The sequence below is a fragment of the Callithrix jacchus genome, chromosome 19 (genome assembly GCF_049354715.1).
Source record: "Callithrix jacchus isolate 240 chromosome 19, calJac240_pri, whole genome shotgun sequence".
NCBI classification, from domain to species: Eukaryota; Metazoa; Chordata; class Mammalia; order Primates; family Cebidae; genus Callithrix; species Callithrix jacchus.
Window position 1 is genome coordinate 40,150,564 of NC_133520.1, and position 19,311 is coordinate 40,169,874.

The 19,311-nt window shown below is 40.1% G+C and overlaps 1 protein-coding gene across 16 annotated transcripts in view; it reads left to right on the forward strand.

Moving 5' to 3' along the window:
• The window catches only part of SMYD3 (SET and MYND domain containing 3), an 839,170-nt gene that overhangs the window by 449,034 nt on the left and 370,825 nt on the right, over positions 1–19,311 (forward strand). Inside the window, exon 1 of one of the 16 annotated variants that reach the window (XM_035280435.3) lies at positions 5,038–5,197. The exons of the other annotated variants lie outside the window; for them this stretch is intronic. Within the exon in view, the coding sequence (XP_035136326.1) occupies positions 5,186–5,197 (12 nt within the window). The 5' untranslated portion in view covers positions 5,038–5,185. Of the gene's footprint in view, positions 1–5,037; positions 5,198–19,311 lie in introns of those variants that run through there. 16 annotated transcript variants of the gene reach the window in all.

Here is a 19,311-nt window from a genome sequence, read left to right on the forward strand (position 1 = left end):
GCCAGAAGATAGGGGTAAGAGAAGAATGCTGAAGGGAGTGAGTGGATGAGAGAATGCTTGGTTTACTTGCCAATTAGATAGTTCCAGCTCTAAATACTGATGTAATTAAGAACAGCATAAAACCATGGTCCCCCACGGACTGTCTGGTCTGTAGACAAATATGGAAATATGTAAATAGTTGCTGTATTAGTTTGGTATATTTTAGTTTGATGATGTGTCCTTGATTTTATCACTGAAGATAATCATGATCTTTGTGACATATACAGTCCTTGTTCTTTTAGCTCTATCTTTATTAAACTAGATTGTCCTCAAATGGTGGTTGGAGACTTCAAAAGGACTCTCCGACCTCTTATTCACCAGACGTTTTACTTTTACTGACTCTCCAAAAGTTTACTACTTCAAAGAAACACTGTTCACACTGAGATAAAGTACTGAATTCTGCCCTTCTCTCCTCCTATCCCAGACTTTAATTATAAAATCACAATCACACCAGATAGTAAGCCTTAAATATTTTAACATTTTTCCCAGCAGGAAGACAGCAACACATAAAACAACATGCAATTATATGAAAAGATTTATTTGTCTCTGACCCAGGAAGCTATGCATCAGTGCTTTAAGATAATGGTCTGCCCTGCCCACCCTGAGGGAGCTAATGAATTAACATAAATACCTGTGAGTAGGTTAAGTACACACTAGGAGCAGATTACAAAAGGATGAAAACTTTAAGCAATTAGCAAGGATTTTAAAACATTGATCTGTCAGCTGTTGTAGAAATTATTTGCTTCTTCATTCAGAGTTTAGCTCAAATATTATTGAGCAGTTTAAACAGCACTGTCTGCTTCTGCCTCTAGATCATGAGTCATTGTCAAATTCATGTATAAGATAGTTTCAATCTGCACTTATTTTTAAATGTTGAGAATTTTTAGACACATTACCTTTTTACTGTTTGTAAAGACTTATTTGAAAAATAAGAATAGTAATGTAAAAAATATTGGAAGACTAATTCTTAACCTACATGAAGGAACAGTTTTCAGCAGCTTTCTAAATGTCTTGTTTATATCCAAATTATTGAGAAGCTAGTTGCAAATCTATTAATTCATTAAAATTAACCCTTTTAGGATGTCCACTAAACCGCCTTTTATTAACCCAGTTTGAATGACTGTATCTGTACTTGAGATGAGTTGAACTGAATTGCCTTCAATATTCAAATCTGTAATGAATTCATAAGGAATTTTCATCCCAAATTTCAAATTATTAGGGCCTAGTAATAAATTTAGACATTTGTATGGCGATGAGCTTTTAATCTTCCTTAAGGTTTTTTTCAACTCTGCATATACTGACCTTTCTCTGTGTTCTCTTGTTGTTTTAATTGGTTTTGTTAGAAGTTTTATAAGCCTTGACTTTCATCAGCTCCTGGTACTCATGCAGCTGCCACGCTATGCCCTCAGCGTGGAGCTGGCTGATATTCCAGTTCATCTCAGTCTTTGTACGCCACAGGTCACCCCCATGCTTCTGAGCCAGCATCTACAGCTCCTCATAGTTGATCTGGTGCTAGGTGCTCTCAGCCTCGGCTCAGCTGCCGTTGGCTGTCTCCTCGTACTGCGCCTTGACCCTCAGCAATGGTGCTGTCCATGTCCAGGGACAGCACCACAGACATATCCGAGATCTGGGGCTGCAGCTCCCGATCTCCTCTTCCTACAGCTGTCTGAGGAAGCTGATTTTGTCAGTCAGCCCTTCCAGGCAAGACTCCAGCTCTACCTTGTTCATGTAAGCTGCATCCACATCCTTCTTGACGAGGACAAATTCATTCTCCATCTCTGTAGGCTTATTGATCTCATCCTCCTACTTGTTCTTGGAGTTCTCCACCAGCCCCTGCATGTTGCCAAGCTCCGCCTCCAGCTTCAGCTTCTCCTGGCCCAGAGTCTCCAGCCTAAGGTTGCTGTTGATGTAGATCTCAAACATGTCCGTGTTGCTCCGAGCCATCCTCTGCTGCTGGAGGACCCACTTGGTCTCCAGCATCTTCTTCTGTTGCTCTGGGAACCATACCTTGTTAATGGAGGAGGCAAACTTATTGTTGAAGGTCGTGATCTGCTCCCTCTCCTGGATATGCACAGCCTGGATGTTGGGGTCCACTTCTAGATTAAGGGGGCTCAGCAGGCTCTGGCTGACTGTGACAGCAGTGTTGCCTCCCCTGCCCATGCCTATGACACTGGCCCCACCATAACCTGCGCCCCGTCCATGCTGGAAGCTGCTGCTGCCCACTCTGGAGAAGCTCGAGGAGCTGATGCAGGCACTGGGCCCACTCGTGTAGGAGCGGCTGATGGAGGCATAAGGGCCAGAGTTGGACACCTTGTATGACTTCTGGGTCACCCTGATGGGCATGGTGAAGGCAAGAGTGGAGGCAAGCCGGCTGAACCAGGCAGAGATTCCTGAAGGAGCCGAGAAGCTGCTGCTTCATCAACCTGGCCCCAGACATTGAGACCACCACCTATAGGAAGCTGCTGGAGGGTGAGGAGAGCCAGCTGGAGTCTGGGATGCAGAACATGATTATCCATACAAAGACCACCAGTGGCTAGGCAGGTGGTCTGAGCCTGGCTTATGGGGCCTCACAAGCCCCAGCCTCAGCTACGGCCTGGGCTCCAGCTTTGGCTCTGGTGGGGGCTCCAGCTGCTTTAGCCACGCCAGCACTGCCAAGGCTGTGGTTGTGAAGAAGATTGAGACCCACGATGGGAGACTGGTGTCTCAATCCTCTGACGTCCTGCCCAAGTGAACAGCTGCAACAGCCCCTCCCAGCCTGCCCCTCTTTTGGCTGCCCTACAGCCTTGGAGGAGGCCCCTGTGCAGGGGAGCACGGGGAACAGGAGACCCACCTGAGGCTCAGCCCTAGCCCTCAACCCACCCGAGAGGAGTAGTTTACTGCCTGGGGACCCCCCTTGCCCATGCCTCCAGTTGCAAAACAATTCAGTTGCTTTTTTTTTTGGTCCAAAATAAAACCTCAGCTAGCTCGGCAAAAAAAAAAAAAAAAATTAATGAAAGTTATCTCCTGAGTGGCAGTTTATAAAACAAAAACATATATAAAGGAGGGAAAAAATGTGGATTAAAGAAGAAAAAAAGTCTAATGCTAGCAATAGATATAACAATGAACAAAAGGAACAAGAAAAGAGAGTGTACACTCTAAGTGGCTCTCAGTTCCCCGACAGCAAGGACTTTGCCTTACTTCTGTGGAATCCATTGACACATAGGGAAGTCATGTTTTACTTAGGAGGTTGTTGAGGAAGGTTTGTCAAGTTGGGGAAGAAGGGAGGAATTAACAGCACTTTGAGAACATTCTCACGTTTGAAGTGCTAATAATTTCTGGTGTGAATTTGGTGATAACGGTGTTTCAGTATTTAATGTTAATTTGAATTTTCTCACTGGTTATTAACTTGAGTTACATTTATAGGTGATGAAACAAATGAAGAGAATTGCATGTTTATACACAGTAGAACTTGAGGAGGGTTTTCTAATAATCATACTTTAAAATAGCCTCAGCATATAAAACTGGGATTACAAAGCAGATAAGGTTTAGAGTGATTACTTCCTTCACCCCATAATGACTTCATTGATTTGCCATGGTGTTTTTTAAATAGTGAGCATCTCCAGTAAATTGAAATTCTGATTCTATTTAAACAACTCATTTTGCACAGTTTTTCAGTCGCACATTGACTGAATAAAGTAAGGCGCACATTTGGCCTCACTTCTTTGAGTCTTGCTCCTAAGTCTTCTGAAGAAAATATGGGTGCACCTGTGCATTCCTTTATTTAGAGTAACTTAATTGCATGAGGTTTAGCTGAGGAACTACGAGGAAAATAGTTCTTTTTGTAAGTTGTGCTTTAAGAGACTTTGGATTTAGCCAGGAATGGGGGGTACTGAGAAGCATTGAGATTTCACCTTCTCTGGAGAACAATGGGATAGTGTTTTCATCTCTTCGGGACTGTATACATATTTATTTACATCCTGCTTTAGTCCAGAAGGAATTTAAGCTTTGGGAAAAAACATGCGCACGCGCAAAGATAAAAATGAAGTATAAGTGAAGTCATCAGAGTAAGAGGTTGGTTACTCGGGAGCAAAATTGACAGGATTTGGCCTAGAAGAGATGAGAGACAGTGAAGAAGTAGGAATTGGGATTGTTTGTTGGTTTCTGGCATAGTCACTGTGCAGGAAACTGTTAACCTAGCAGGTCTAAACTGCTTATGCTTGAAAAGGCCTGGGCTGGGCGAGTTGACTCATGCCTGTAATCCTAGCACTTTGGGAGGCTGAGACCAGCAGATCACTTGATGTCAGGAGTTTGAGACTGGCCTAGGGAACATGGTGAAACCCCATCTATACTAAAAATGCAAAAAGTAGCTGGGCACGGTGGCATGCGCCTGTAGTCCCAGCTACTTGGGAGGCTGAGGCAGGAGAATCGCTTGAACCTGGGAGGTGGAGGTTGCAGTGAGTTATTGCACCATGGCACTCTAGCGTGGGCAACAGAGCAATGTCAGAGAGAGAAGTGGTGGGGGTGGAGAGAGGGAGGAGGGAGAGAGACAGAAAGGAAGGAGGGAGGGGTGAATAAAGGGAGGCCTGCTTGCAAGTTTGGCCGGTGGCTGACATGTAGCAACTGAGATTTCAGGAGGGGTTTCCCCATTATCTGGTAAGAGTGGTTCACAGTGCTTAAACTGTTTGTGTACACATCATGGTTTATGCTGAACCCCTGCTATCCTTCCAGAAGTCCAGAATTAGAGGCTGCCTACAGGTGACTGAACTGCAGTGAAACTCCAGTAAAGACCCCGGGTACTGAGTCTTTAACAAGCGCCCTGATTGGCAACATTTCTCACGTGTTATCGCAGCTTCTTGTAAGAGGAATTAAGTGCCTCGTGTGTGACTCACTGGGAGAAGGCCCGTGGAAGCTCGCCCTTTGTTTCCCTGAGCCCTCTCCCCACTGGCCTTTTTCCCTTTGCTGGCTTCGCTCAGCATTCTTTCCCCAGAATGCACTGCAGCTGTGAGCATGACTATACGCAGAGTCCTGTGAGTTCGTCTAGCAGATAAATGAAACCAAAGGCAGTCTTGGGTTCTTCCTGAGGCAGTCGGCTGTTCACATAGTGGTACTTCTTTCTCATAGGATAAAGAACGCAAAAGAGGTAGCAGATTTTGGCGCGGAAGCAGTGATGCATTCTATTGTAAGTTTTCCAATGTAGTCACTTATATTACTTTACTAGAGTTATTTTTCAATATAGTCACTTATATTGCTTTACTACAGTTATTTTGAACTAGCTTTTTTTTTTTTTTAAATTTTTTATTGCATTTTAGGTTTTGGGGTACATGTGCAGAATGTGCAAGACAGTTGCATAGGTACACACATGGCAGTGTGTTTTGCTTCCTTTCTCCCCTTCACCCACATTTGTCATTTTTCCCCAGGCTATCCCTCCCCAGCTCCCCCCCCCGCTGGCCCTCCCCTTTTCCCCCCGATAGACCCCAGTGTTTAGTACTCCCCTCCCTGTGTCCATATTGAACTAGCATTTATTCTTTGTTTTCTAGAATATTGTTCTTACTAGAACAATCTCATTTTTAAAACATATCTTCGCTCATTAATTCATTCAGCAAGTATTTGCTGAAACGTTATTGAGTGTTCTGAACTGGTTAGGCATTTTCAATGCCATAAGGATACTTGGCAATATGGGTCCAGTGTTCACAGAGGTTATAAATTCACTGGGCAGGTAAGACATCTGCCTTTGAAAAATAAAATAGCATTCATTTCAAAAAGGAAATGTTGAAATATATCAATATGTAAACTTTCTGTCATTGAGAAATTCACCAGGGCCGCCTTAGGTTAGTGGTCGGCATGACTAGCATTTGTAATTGGGAAAATTGTATGCGATTCAAAGTAGACACATCACTTATTAGGTTCACCATCATTTGGGCAATTTTTATTCTCTTCCGTCGTCAGAAGATGTTTAAAACCAAGATTCAGAGTGTTTTTAGCGATTTAGGAGTTGTATAATTGCAATCACTTTAGTGTTTCCGTAAAGTGCTGCTCCTTGTGGGTATTTTTTCTTGCAGAAAGACCCAGACACCCTCACATGGTAGAGCATCAAATCTCCAAATCAGTGGCCTGACCTCTTACTTATCTCAGGAAAATACTCTATGGATTTCCCCCCACTTGGAAACAATGAGTGGGTATGATCTTTATATTGCACTAAGTCAGTGATGAAAATCACATGTAGATGAACTAAGGCTCTTTCCTGATTCTCAGTCCTAATGAGCAGCTCCTCATTTAACCTGCAGGATTCATTGGTGCTGCATTGAGAAACTATGAAGAGTTTTGCCTTGCGGTTGTTGGGATCCTAAAGAAGTATCAGCCAAAGACGTCATTTTATTAAGTAGATGAAAAATAAATTCACTTTCCTTTTTCAGATTTTTATATTGCAACATTGTAGCCTTTTTCATCCTCCATGAAGAAAAATAAGAATTCAGTCTTTGTCTTAAAAACTCTGTGAAGCATCACCTGTTGATCAGGCAGTGCACATCTTTCTAATAGTGCCAGTCTATCAAGTCCGTTCTCATTTCATCACAGATGAGTCAAAGGTCCTTTTAAATCACTGTTTCTGGGTTTTTGTTTACATTTTGTTAACTTTAACTCTTAAAATTATTAGTGTTTTGAGACAGGGTCTCACTCTGTTGCCCAGGCTGAGTACAGTAATGCAATCGTGGCTCAATGCAGCCTCAGCCCCCCGGGCTCAAGTGATCTCCCAGTTCAGCCTCCTGAGTAGCTGGGACTACAGGCGCGTGCTGATTTTTGTATTTTTAGTAGAGACAGGTTCCACCATGTTGGCCAGGCTGGTCTCAAACACCTGACCTCAAGTGTTCCACCCGCCTCAGCCTCCCAAAGTGCTGGGATTAGAGGAGTGAGCCACCGTGGCTGGCCTAAAGCATGTATTTCTAATGAGAGTGAATATGTGAATGAAACCAGGATTCTGTTAGGAATGAAAAAGAAGGAATGGATGCTGTGTAGTCAGCCAGTAGGGTGCACTAAACTAGTTGGTATTCTCATAGCAGTAAGAATGACTGTCCCCTCAGACTTTTGATGGGCTGCCTTACAAAAGTAACATGAAGATAAGAGGGTCCTGGGATGCCTTTCTTTATGAGAGCTGAGTGATTATGCCAGACTTGAGATCTAGGACTCATTTTGCAAATGAAGAAAAAATAGCTAAAGACTTGGCAATAAAAGTGATAACTGAAGAAGTTACCGTATGCTTCAGTTTAGTAATGATGAGGGACTATAAAAATCTATCAAAATGAACAACAGTTTATTGCTCTTCTGCTTTTTCATGTTTTTGTTTTCCTTTGTTATCTTCAGAAATCAAGAAATACATTTTGCTGCTCTAGGGATGTCATGTCATTTTTGTTGTCTAATGGAATGTTTGGAGTTAAGATATGGTCGGATAGGGGGAAAACCTTACGAAATGTCCTCACATGTAAATGTATGGAACTCTTCAATTAGCTGTTTAAAATGAAATGTTTATATATGAAGATCTTGTCAGATATATAATGTTTTTAAAAAAGAAAGCTTGATTTTATTTTTTGAGACAGTCTTGCTCTGTTGCCCAGGCTGGAGTGCAGTGGTACAATCGTGGCTCGCTATAGCCCAGGCTGGAGTGCAGTGGTACAATCGTGGCTCGCTGTAGCCCAGGCTGGAGTGCAGTGGTACAATCGTGGCTCACTGAAGCCTCAACATCTTGGGCTCAAGACATCCTCCCATCTTGGCCTCCCAAGTAGCTGGAACTACAGATGTGTGCCACCATGCCTGGCTAAGTGTTTTATTTATTTTATTTTATTTTATTTTTATTTTTTTTGAGACGGAGTTTTGCTCTTGTTACCCAGGCTGGAGTGCAATGGCGTGATCTCGGCTCACCGCAACCTCCGCCTCCTGGGTTCAGGCAATTCTCCTGCCTCAGCCTCCTGAGTAGCTGGGACTACAGGCACGCGCCACCATGTCCAGTTAATTTTTGTATTTTTAGTAGAGATGGGGTTTCACCTTGTTGACCAGGATGATCTTGATCTCTTGACCTCGTGATCCACCCACCTCGGCCTCCCAAAGTGCTGGGATTATTAGGCGTGAGCCACCGCTCCTGGCCCAGTTTTTTGTTAAAACTTTTTAGTAGAGACAAGGTCTTGCTATGTTGTCCAGATTGGTCTACTGCTCCTGAGCTCAAGTGATCCTTCCACCTTGACCTCCCAGTATGCTGGGATTATAGGTGTGAGCTATTATGACCCGCCAGCCTTTTCTCTTTCCTTTTTTTTTTTAATGCAACCTATTTAGTGGTCTCTGGAGTAGCTCTGTCACCACTGTCAAATTTGAAATTGTAACTTAAGTATTCTGTACTTTCTTCTCTATTTTCACTTTCATGTTAATGCTTAAATGCCTCTGATCCAACATAAATGGATTTTGCCTAACAAATATTGTTAGTAATTAGGCTCTTACCAGTTTAAGCTGGCTTCTGCAAGCAAGAGACACAGTTCTTCTTCATTAGTTCTCCTAATTGAGTTTCAGAAAATGAAATACTATTATGCCACAAAATAATTATATCTTACTTGCCTTTTTCCTGAAGCTTCTCAAAAGTTTTTAAGACCCTTTAAAAGGAAAAGAATCTTTCTTTTTTTTTATCTTAAATCCAGCTATTCCTCAGCCTCACGTCCAAGATAACGTCTGAGCTATATTGTTTTCAGTTTAGCTTCACAAGATACGCAGCACCCTGATAGGACAACAGTTGGCTCAACATGCTTGATGATAAAATAGGACAGAAAGGCCCTGATGCCGGTGGACAGCGGAGACACAAACACCTCCAGCTGGTTCAGCTTTGCATACAAGGAATTTCACTACTTCCCATTTAAAAGTTCTTCTGTTAGTATAGAATATTTACAGTCATCTTCATTTGTTTAGTTATTTTTTTACGCTTTTTTTCTCTAGGTAAATGTGTTTTATTATCTCTGCCTGTGCCGGCTTAGAAAATCTAACAAAAGCATGCCACCTGACTTGGCTGTAACATCATACCAAAGGATCTGTTGCCTTCCTCAGTGACTTTTACCACTAGTGAATTTTCAGTCCATTAGAGATGTGGATTTAAGTAGGTAAACGGGCACCTTTGTTAACTATGAGAAACGTTATCTATACATTACTTTCATTTCACTAAAAGTCTTTCTATGCTGTGTAATTTTGAAGATTTCCAACTATTTTTATTGTTTCCTCAATAAAAATGGTTTTGCTTTCGCGAGCTGCTCTAATTTCTGCAGAACAGCAAAATGTTGTATCTGGCTTTTAGACTGCCAGCTGTTGTACTTGGCTATAAAAAGCTTTCCTCAAGCTTCCTTGGACTGGTTTTTTGAAAGACAGTCTTCCAAATGTTTGAGCAAGTGTAACATTTTTATTTCCCTAGAAAGGCAGGAAAATGACCCAATTCTGCCAAAGATAAATGAATCATTTATCATTCATAAGATAATGTGCTGCTTCAGGTTACTGAATGGGGGTTTCTTTCATCATTCATAGTTCCCACCCTACATGTTTTTTCAAAAGATAATTTTAAAGAGCAAATTTAGGTTCACAGCAAAATTGAGAGGAAGGTGAAGAGATTTCTCATATGCCTCCTGCCCTCTTCCGTAGCTCTAACACACAGTCTCCCTCATATTGGCGTGCTTCAGCAGAGTGGAACGTGTTACAGCTGGTGAACCTACATCGACTCTTCCTTATCACCAAAGTTCGGTTTGCATGAGGGTTCGCTCTTGGTGTTGTGCCTTCTGTGTTTGAGCAGATGTATATTTGTATGTATTTACCATGATGGTGTTACACAGAGTTCTGTGCCTCACCTGTTCGTCTCTCTCCTCTAATCCCTGGCAACCGCTGATCTTTTTACTGTTTGCATACTTTTATGTTTTCCAGAATGCTGTATAATTGGAATCATACAGCCTTTTCACACTGACTTCTTTCACTTAGCAGCATGCATTTAAGATTCGTCCATATCTTTTCATGGCTTGATAAAATCACTTTTAGTGCTAAATAATATCCCATTGTTTGGATGTGCAAACAGATTGTTTACTCGTTCACCTTCTGAAGGCTGTCTTGGTTACCTCCAAGTTTTGTCAGTTAGGAATAAAGCTGCTCTCAGTATCCACATGCAGATTTTTGTGTAGACGTAAGTTTTTAACTCCTTTGGGTAAATAACAAGGAGGAGTAAGCTTGCTGGATTGTGTGATGAGTATGTTTAGTTTTGTAAGAAGTTGCCAAACTGTCTGTACCATTTTTGTATTCCCATCAGCAATGAATGAGAACTCCTGTTACTCCACATCCTCGCCAGCATTTGGTGTTACCAGTGTTCTGGATATTAGCCATTCTAATATGTGTGTAGTGGTATCTTCTTGTTATTTTAATTTGCAGCTCCCTGATGACACATGATGTGAAGCATCTTTTCATATGCTTATTTGCCATCTGTATCAATCATGCATTTTTAATGCAAAAACTATATTTGAGGAACAGTAATGCATTTAAGGGAGAGAGCGTGGGAGGAAGGAACGAAGGGCATCAATGAATCCAAACCACTACCTTAAACTATCTGTACCCAGGTATTACAGGTAGACTTTATGGGAGAAGAAGGCTAGTATTTATTGAGAATTTCTTAAGCCTCTAACACTATGTTCAGCACTTCACATCTGCTATTTAATCATCACCAAAGCCCTTTGAGGTAGATGCAGTTGTTGTTGTTGTTGTTATTTTTGGAGACAGTCTCACTGTGTTGCCCATGATGGACTTGAACTCGGGGTTAAATGATCTTTCTACCACAGCTTCTGGAGTAGCTGGGACCACAGGCAGGTGCTGCTGTGCCCAGGATAGATAGAATGATAATCTCTATTTTGCAGTTGAGAAAACTGAGGCCAAGGGGATCACATCGGGTCACAGCACTGGAACGGGCCCTGGGAAGTATGACTGTGGAGTGTGTGTTCTTAATCTGTATGCCCAATTGTTAAGTAAGGAGAAATTACAAAAGCCGAAAGGTTCAAGAACCCCTTGGAAGAAGTCCTTCAATGTGAACAGAAGTATCTATTTTCCCCACATTTTATGTCCTGTTTTTTTTTCTTTTTAGTTTACATGTATTAATGTGCTACAGAGTGACGTTTCGATACATGGGTATAATGCGTAATGATCAAATCAGGGTAATTAGCATATCCATCACTTTGGACATTTAGCATTTCTTAGCCATACGTCTTGTTGATGATGGACAATTTTCATGGCTGCCTCATATTATTTCCCCTCATGTATATAGGTCTGGTGAAATTGCATGTAGGGAGACGTTTTTACATTGCACATTTGTAAAGGCTTAAAGAAACACAGTAGTTACAATATTTCAGTTTCTTTTTTTTTTTTTTTATGGACTTTAGCATGCATGGTATCCGAGGGTCTGGGGAGTAAGGCAGAGGGCCTGCCAAACAAGATTTTAAAAGGGGAGAAGGCTTTCTGATAGGGTGTGTATTGGACTGGAGGAGGTGAAAAGGAAGCAGGCTGACCCAGTTTTTGCCTGTTTTTAAGATAAACTTTGTCAGGGTTTTTTTTTTTTTTTTTCTGGAAGATTTGAAATTGAGATGTTGACATCTCCAGCTATCATTATATTGGGGTCTATTTCTCTCTCTAGCTCTAATAACACTTGCTTTATATATCTGGGTATTCCTATGGTTGGTGGATATATATTTAAAATTGTTATATCCTCTTGCTGAATTGAACCCTTTATAATCTTTTTTTTTTTTTTAATGGATTGGAGGTTTCAGTGGGACAGGAGAATCACAAGGAATCAGGTGTTCAGAGGAATGTATTGAGTAGAGGTGAGGAAATAGGATGTTGAAAAGTAAAAAAAGGAGAGAAGGAGAGGAAGAAAGGAAGAAAAAGAGGGAGAGAGAACAGGAATATTGTAGTTACAAAATGAACGTTACCACTTAATCTCTGTGTGACCCAGATAAACTGCTTCATCATACCAGACTCTAGTTCTCCGTGACCCTGTGGTACTCAGGCTTACTGGAGTAACTTAGGAAATAGATGTTCTCTCAGTATTTGTTGAGGGAATGTTTTGTTTCGCCATCTTTTTCTTTTTCTCCTGCTTCCTATGAAACAGCAAACTTGCAGGCACTGCAGGATGAAATGAGGAAAGGCAGGAAGGAAAGGCATAAAATATATTCTTGCTAATTTGCTAGTGTCTTTTTTTCCCCTCATCAACTTTATTGAGCAATAATTTTATGCAATTAAATGAATCTATTTAATTGGATGAATTTTGACAGTTTTATATACCCATGAAACCACAGTCACAATCAAGATACAGAACATTTCCATTACTTTCAAATATTTCTGTGCCACTTTTTTTTGTTTACTATTTCCTTATTGTAGTAAAATACATGTATTATGAAATTTTCCATTATGATCACTTTTACATATACAGTTCAGTAGCATTAGTCTGCAACCATTACCACCGTCCGTCTCCAGAACTTTTCTTTGTCATCCAAAGCTGAAACTTTGAACCCATTAAATCATAACTCCCCATTCACCTTTTGCCCCAGCATCTGCTGGGGTAGAATGCCCACGATTCTACTTCCTGTCTCTCTAATTTTGACAGTTCTAGGTACTTCTATAGGTAGAATCATGCAATATCTGTCCTTTTCTGTCTAACTTCCTTAATTTAGCATAATGTCTTCCAAGTTCATCAGTATTACAATATAGATCAGAATTCCCTTTTTAAGGCTAAATAATATTGCATTGTATGTATGTATCAGATTTTGTTTATTCGCCTGTTGATGGACATGTGAGTTATTTCCACCTTCTGGCCATTGTGAATAGTGCTGCGGTGAGCAAAGGTGTGCCAATATCTCTTTGGACCCGTGCTTTCAGTTCTTCGGGTTATATACCCAGAAGTGGAATTGCTGGATCATGTAATTAATTTTTTTTTATTTGTCTTCTCTTCTTTTATTTTTAAAGACTGGGTCTTGCTATGTTGCCTAGGCTGGCTTTGAACTCCTGGGCCCAAACGATCCTCCTACCTCAGCTTCCACAGAAGCAGTAGCTGGGACTATAGATGTGCCATTGCACCCAGCTTGTGTTTAATTTTTTAAGGAACTGCCAGACTTACATTCCAGTTTACATTCCTACCAGTAATGCACAAGGGTTCCAGTTTCTCTACATCCCTGCCAACATTTCTTATTTTCTTTTTTTTTTTTTAATAAGTCATGCTAATGAGTGTGAATGTTAAGTGGTACTTTCTCATGATTTTGAATTGGCATTTTCCTAATGATTACTAATGTTACATATCTTTTTATGTGCATACAGATGACTCTCTCTCTCTCTTCTTTGCACCTGGACCCTTTTTCAGTCTATCCTTTGGCCCTTGGCCCCAGCCAATTAGTGATCTCCTTTTTGTCACTGTATGTCAACTTGCTTTTTATATAAGTGAAATCAGTAGCCACTCTTATATCCAACTGTTTTCGCTTAGCATCATGGCGTTGAGATGCATTATTGGATCAGTAATTCATGCCTTTCTGTTGGTGAATAGTGTGCTGTTGTATAGACACACTGCATTTGTTTCTCCATTAACCTACAGATGAACATTTACTGTGAGCATTCACATACAAATCTTTGTGTGACATATGTTTTCTCTTAGGAAAATATCTAGGGTCACGGTGGCTAGGTTATATGGTAAGTATTTATATTTAACTTTATAAAAAACTACAATACTGCTTTATAAAGTAGTTGTAACATTTTATATGAGAGTTCCAGTTGCTAGGCATCATCACTGGAACCTGGTATTGTCAGTCTTTTTAATTTCAGCCATTCTAATTGGTGCACAGTGGCGGTTCATTGTGGTTTTAATTTGCATTTCTGATGAGTCAGTGCTGCCATTCATCTTTTTATGTGCTTTTTTGCTGTTTGTATATTTTCTTTTGAGAAGTGTTTGCTCAGTCTTTTGCCTATATTATTTCGGGTTGTTCCCGTGTGGTTGAGTTGTAAGAGTTCTTTATATGACATGGATACAAGTCCTTGGTCAGATATGCATTAAAAATACTTTCTTCTTCCTTGTAACTTGTCTTTTTGTTTTCTTGATGACGTCTTTGAAGAGCTAAAGTTTTTAATTTTGACAAAGTGCATTTTATCAGTTTTTACTTTCATTGTTTCTGTTTTCTTCTTTTATTTGAGAAATCATTTTTTAGGGAAAGTCACAAAGATTTTCCTCTAGGAGTTTTCTAGTTTAGCATTTATATTTCAGTTTATAATCCTTTCCCCCCACCCCCATAGAGATAGGGTCTCACTACATTATATGCCGGCTGGATTCAAATTCCCAGGCTAAAGTGATCCTCCTGTCCCAGCCTCCCAAGTAGCAGGAATTACAGGCATATGCCACCATGCCAACTATAAATCATTTTTAATTAGCTTTTGAATACGTTATGAGATATGGGTTACTTGATTTTCTACCCAAATATACAGTTGCTCCTGCATCATTTTTTCGAAGAGACTTTCCTTTCTCTATTAAATCGCTTTTCATCTTTGTTGGAGGTCAATTGCCCATATTTGTATGTGCGTTTCTGGACTCACTATGCTATTCTTTCTTCAGTACCACTCCATTTTGATTACTGTAGCTTTTTAGTAAATCTTGAAATCACGTAGTGTATGCCCTCTAACTGTTTTTTCTTTTTTAAAAACTGGTTTGGCTATTTTCACTTGCCTTTTCATAAAAACTTTGTAATCAGCTTGTTAGCTTTTAGAAAGCCTGCTATTTTGATTGAAATGGTATTAAGTATAGATCACTTATGGGGAGATTTGTCATGTTAATATTGAATTGTGAACATGGCGTATCCCTTCATTTATTGTTTTTTAGTTTTTTTTCTTTCTTTAAGACAGGGTCTTCCTTTGACCACCCTGTCCCCCCCGACTGCCACACTCAAGCAATCCTCCCATCTCAGCCTTCCCAGTAGCTGGGGCTACAGGTGCATATGACAATGGCTGGCTAATTTCTTTTTCGTTTTTTTTTTTTTTATCGATGGGGTCTTGCCATGCTGCCCAGGCTGGTCTTTGACTCCTGGGCTCGAGCCATCCTCTTGCCTTGGCCTCACAAAGTACTAGGATTATAGGCATGAGCCACTGAGGTTGGCCCTTTCATTTATTTAGAGATCTTATTTAGTTTATCTCAGATGTGCTTGTCTGTTTTGATTGTGATTTAATTTATGGAATTAAATTAAATCTATTTAATCGATTTAAATTAAATTAAATCTATTTAATCTATTCTATTGTATTCTATTCTATTCTATTCTCCTCCTCCTATTCTATTCTATTCTATTCTATTCTATTCTATTCTATTCTATTCTATTCTATTCTATTCTATTCTATTCTAGGGCAGGCCAAGTGCAAAGTGCCTTGCACTTAATCCCTCATGATTACTTCATGAACACATATTGTTGTCACCGTGTTCAGATGTCACAACTGCATCTGATAGTTACAGAGCCAGCAAAGGTTGGGACCCAGGTACAAAGGCGATCTGCTCACTCCAAAGGCTATTCATGCGCTTAGTCACTAGTGGTCAAGATAACACATTTGGGAATTCTGTAGAAATATATTTAAAGAAACTTTTAGCAATCGTTGCATGCCTGTTTCTTACCTTCTGTCTCCCCCAACCAAAAATAAATATATGAATTATAAGAGAGGATAGATGTATCTCTGGATGAATAGATTCATCTTTAATTCACCACCTCAGACTCACAGTGGACTTGCTTACTATTAGAAAATCATGTTAGGATTTCTTTGAAATGCATTTTAATTACCCTTGCTTTCTTTTCTCTTGTCTGTCTCATCTAGATACCATCAAGCATAAAATACATCTTGTACTCTCAGCATCACATAGGAAATCATTAGCATTCCCCAGAGCTGTCTGAGCACATGTCATCCCATTGATGTGTTGGTCACCTGACCCCATCCTCATTCCCGGCATCTCTGAGGAGGTCTAAGAATGTGGCCTACTTGGATGTCACTTGTTAAAAGTTGTCTGGAACTTTAGTTCTGCCTAATGTTTTTTCTTTCCTTTTTTTAAAAGACAAGAAAAATCAATGGGCTGTTCTATAAACTTTTTTCAATCCTCTGATCTTCAGAGAGAAAAATGTTAAAAGGCAAGATGCAGCTGTTTTATGTTGCAGTTTATAATCCAATTAAATGCATTTTATGCAGCTCACTGTGGACTTCTTTAGAGCTGAACTTCTTGTAAGAAAGATGATGAGTTAGATTTACGCAGAATCATTTGGCTATTTTAAATTTTGTGATCATGCCAGCAGGGCCTGATTAAAAAAAAATGAATCTGCCTACCTGATTTAGTTGGTCATTTAATTTTGGAAGGCTCTTGCTTCCAATTTTGTTGAGTTTTTTTGTGAGCATACAGTTTCAGGATGATTAGTAAGAGAAGTTTGTTGTTTGAGGAGAGTACCATTTGGGAATGATTCATAGTCTTTTTAGTAGCCTATATAGTATTTGAGCATTATGATACATATGGGAAATAAAACATCTAATGCAATTGGCATAATCTAGGTCAAAAAGAAATGAAATTATATTTTTCTTGCTGTGTTTTTTTCTGTACTGCAGAATAAATTAATTTTTTAGCCTACAATTTAGTTGCTAAATTTTTCTAGTGTCAGGGAGAAGTACTTAAGCTAGAAATTGATTGGAAAAGGGAAAGTGACTCATGTTAGTCTTAGTTACATTATTTGAATGTAAATATTCGAGAGTATTTTTACTTTGTGTTAGATATGAAGACAAACTTTCATGTTACTCCCTAGTCTGTTATATTAAAAAATAAGTTAATATTGGCCGGGAGAGGTGGCTCATGTCTATAATAATCCCAGCACTTTGGGGGGCCAAGGCTGGTGGAGTGCTTGAGCCCAGGAGTTCCAGCAACATGGTGAAACTTTGTCTCTACAAAAAATACAAAAAGTAGCTGGGTATAGTGGTGGGCAGCTGTGGTCCCAGCTGCTCAGGAGGCTGAGGTGATGAGCCTGGGAGGTCAAGGCTGCAGTACACTTTGATTGCACTGTTATACTCCAGCCTGTGTGACAGAATGAGACTTTGTGCCCAAAAAAAAAAAAAGAAAAAGAAACAGTTAATATTAAGCTGTGCTTAACAAAAATCTCATCTTTCCAAGCAATAGTACTTGGTATGTCTTCCTCTTCGTAATTTTATAATTTCTGAATCAAGTCGTGTCTGTAGCCTTGAATTTGCCCATCCTTTTACCTCTCATCATTTGATTCTAGTGACATTCATAGTTTATCCGCACTTGGATAATTTGTTCAGTCAGTTTAGTGTTGGTCCCAAGAAATCCTGAATTGTTACCCAGTAAGGAACAATATTAAAACATAAGTTGACAGTTAATATTTAGTTTGGACATCGGTTTTGCCTGACTTCTTTAAGCCATGCAACTTGCACATCTTTCGCTATCTCCCAGCTTGTTTATACACCTGTGTGCACCTGCAGAATCACACAAACACAATATTCAGCTGACACCATATAACAAAACTCCTCCAGCAATCTCAGTGTTCACCATTTGAGTTCCAACCTGCTTACAGAGACCCCGTTTGTTATCTTCATACACCTTAATTTCTGATCTTCATCATGTCTGGCCTAGAAATTCCTTTGACTGTTTATGACTTTCACCATTTGTGTTGGACCTGACACTTAGAACCTCTTCTTCATTAATCTACCTTTGCTTTCTTTCTCAACCGTGATTGCGATGGTTCCTCTGAGTAGACGGCCTTATATTATTCTAGCCGAAAACCACCCAATTTGGCCTGACTTTGAGACCCTCATCTTTGGCCCCCCCCTTTTTTTTTATGGACAATGCCCCACTCTATCTTGCAGCTGTGTCTTAAAAAGTATGTTGTTTATTGAGTCTCTCTGAATTCATAGTTGGTTAAAATTATCTCTCTGAAATATTTTTTTGTGTGTTGCACTGGGCTTCCTGGCTGGAATCATCTTGTGACTACCACTTCAGGGTTGTTTATTTTAAATTCTCTTAATTAGAGAAAGTGGGAAAAATTCTAGACGTGACTGTGAGTATAACGAAGGCCTACATGGAACCTCTGAGCTTTCATTTCAAAGTGAAAAGAACATTGGCTTGTAGGTTTTGGCCCTCATCTCTATGCATTTTGTGAAAGGCTGTTCATTGCTAGTGAAACTGGTGCATTCACTACTTGCTTTGCACTAATGGTAAATGGTGCTACTTTTTAATATTGTAGTCAACTTCTGTTTGGCTTTGTTCAATATTTACTTCTGTCTATAAAGTGTATATTTTATCTTAGTGGAAACCGGTGTCTGTTAGTGGGCTATTTAAGTAGTGTCTAGTGATTGAAACATTTAGATGGGTCTGCAGTGCTTACTCCTCTCAAGGCTTTGTGAGCGAGCGCAATCTCAGAAGCTGACTTCCATATTAGAAAATGGTAATTTACAATGTGTTTTTATTCTTTCTACCCGTTTTACTTAAAATGCTAGTTTGTTTTTCAGTTACTGGCAGAAGCCTGGCCTAGCCGAACTGACACAGCTCAGCTGACGTGTGTTAAATACATACTATGTGCTTATTAGACTCTGCAAGTGGAAGGCTTATTGAAGCCACCTCACAAAAAAGAAGTCGTTTATTGTCAGGATACTTGTGGCCTGCAACTAGAACTGGCCTTTAAGGATCTTGGGATTGGGCTCATGCCCACACCTGGTCTCCACCTCAAAATGCCTCCAACCCCATTTTTCTTGTTTCTCAGTCTCTCAGGTCGTCTATACATAATGCTGCATGCCTGCGATAGCTCCTTTTACTATGAATGAGCCAAATCCCCTCACGGCGTGCCACTGTCCAAACCCAATCTGGTTTCCTTAATAACTGTCACCTTCTGTTGGACAGTAACCATCCCAAATGGACAGTGTCTTGGTTGCTCAGGCAATAGCAAATAAGATCTCTGTTATTTCAACAAAAATGAATCCCACAGTAGACATTACTTGCTGACTTGATTTTCTTGAAACTGATTTTAAGAACATTTTTTTTTTTTCTTTAAATACTTTATCTCATATGAGCCTTATAAAAACCTTGTGAAGCTGGTGTCATTATCCCTGCTTGCTGATGAGGAGACTGGGGTCCAGAGAACTTAAAGAAGCTGCTGGGGCTCTGAAGGTTAGTGAGTGAAGCCCAGACTTGGAATGGGCTGCCTGGCTCCCATACGCTAGAGCCCTCACTCCCATGTACTATGTTACATC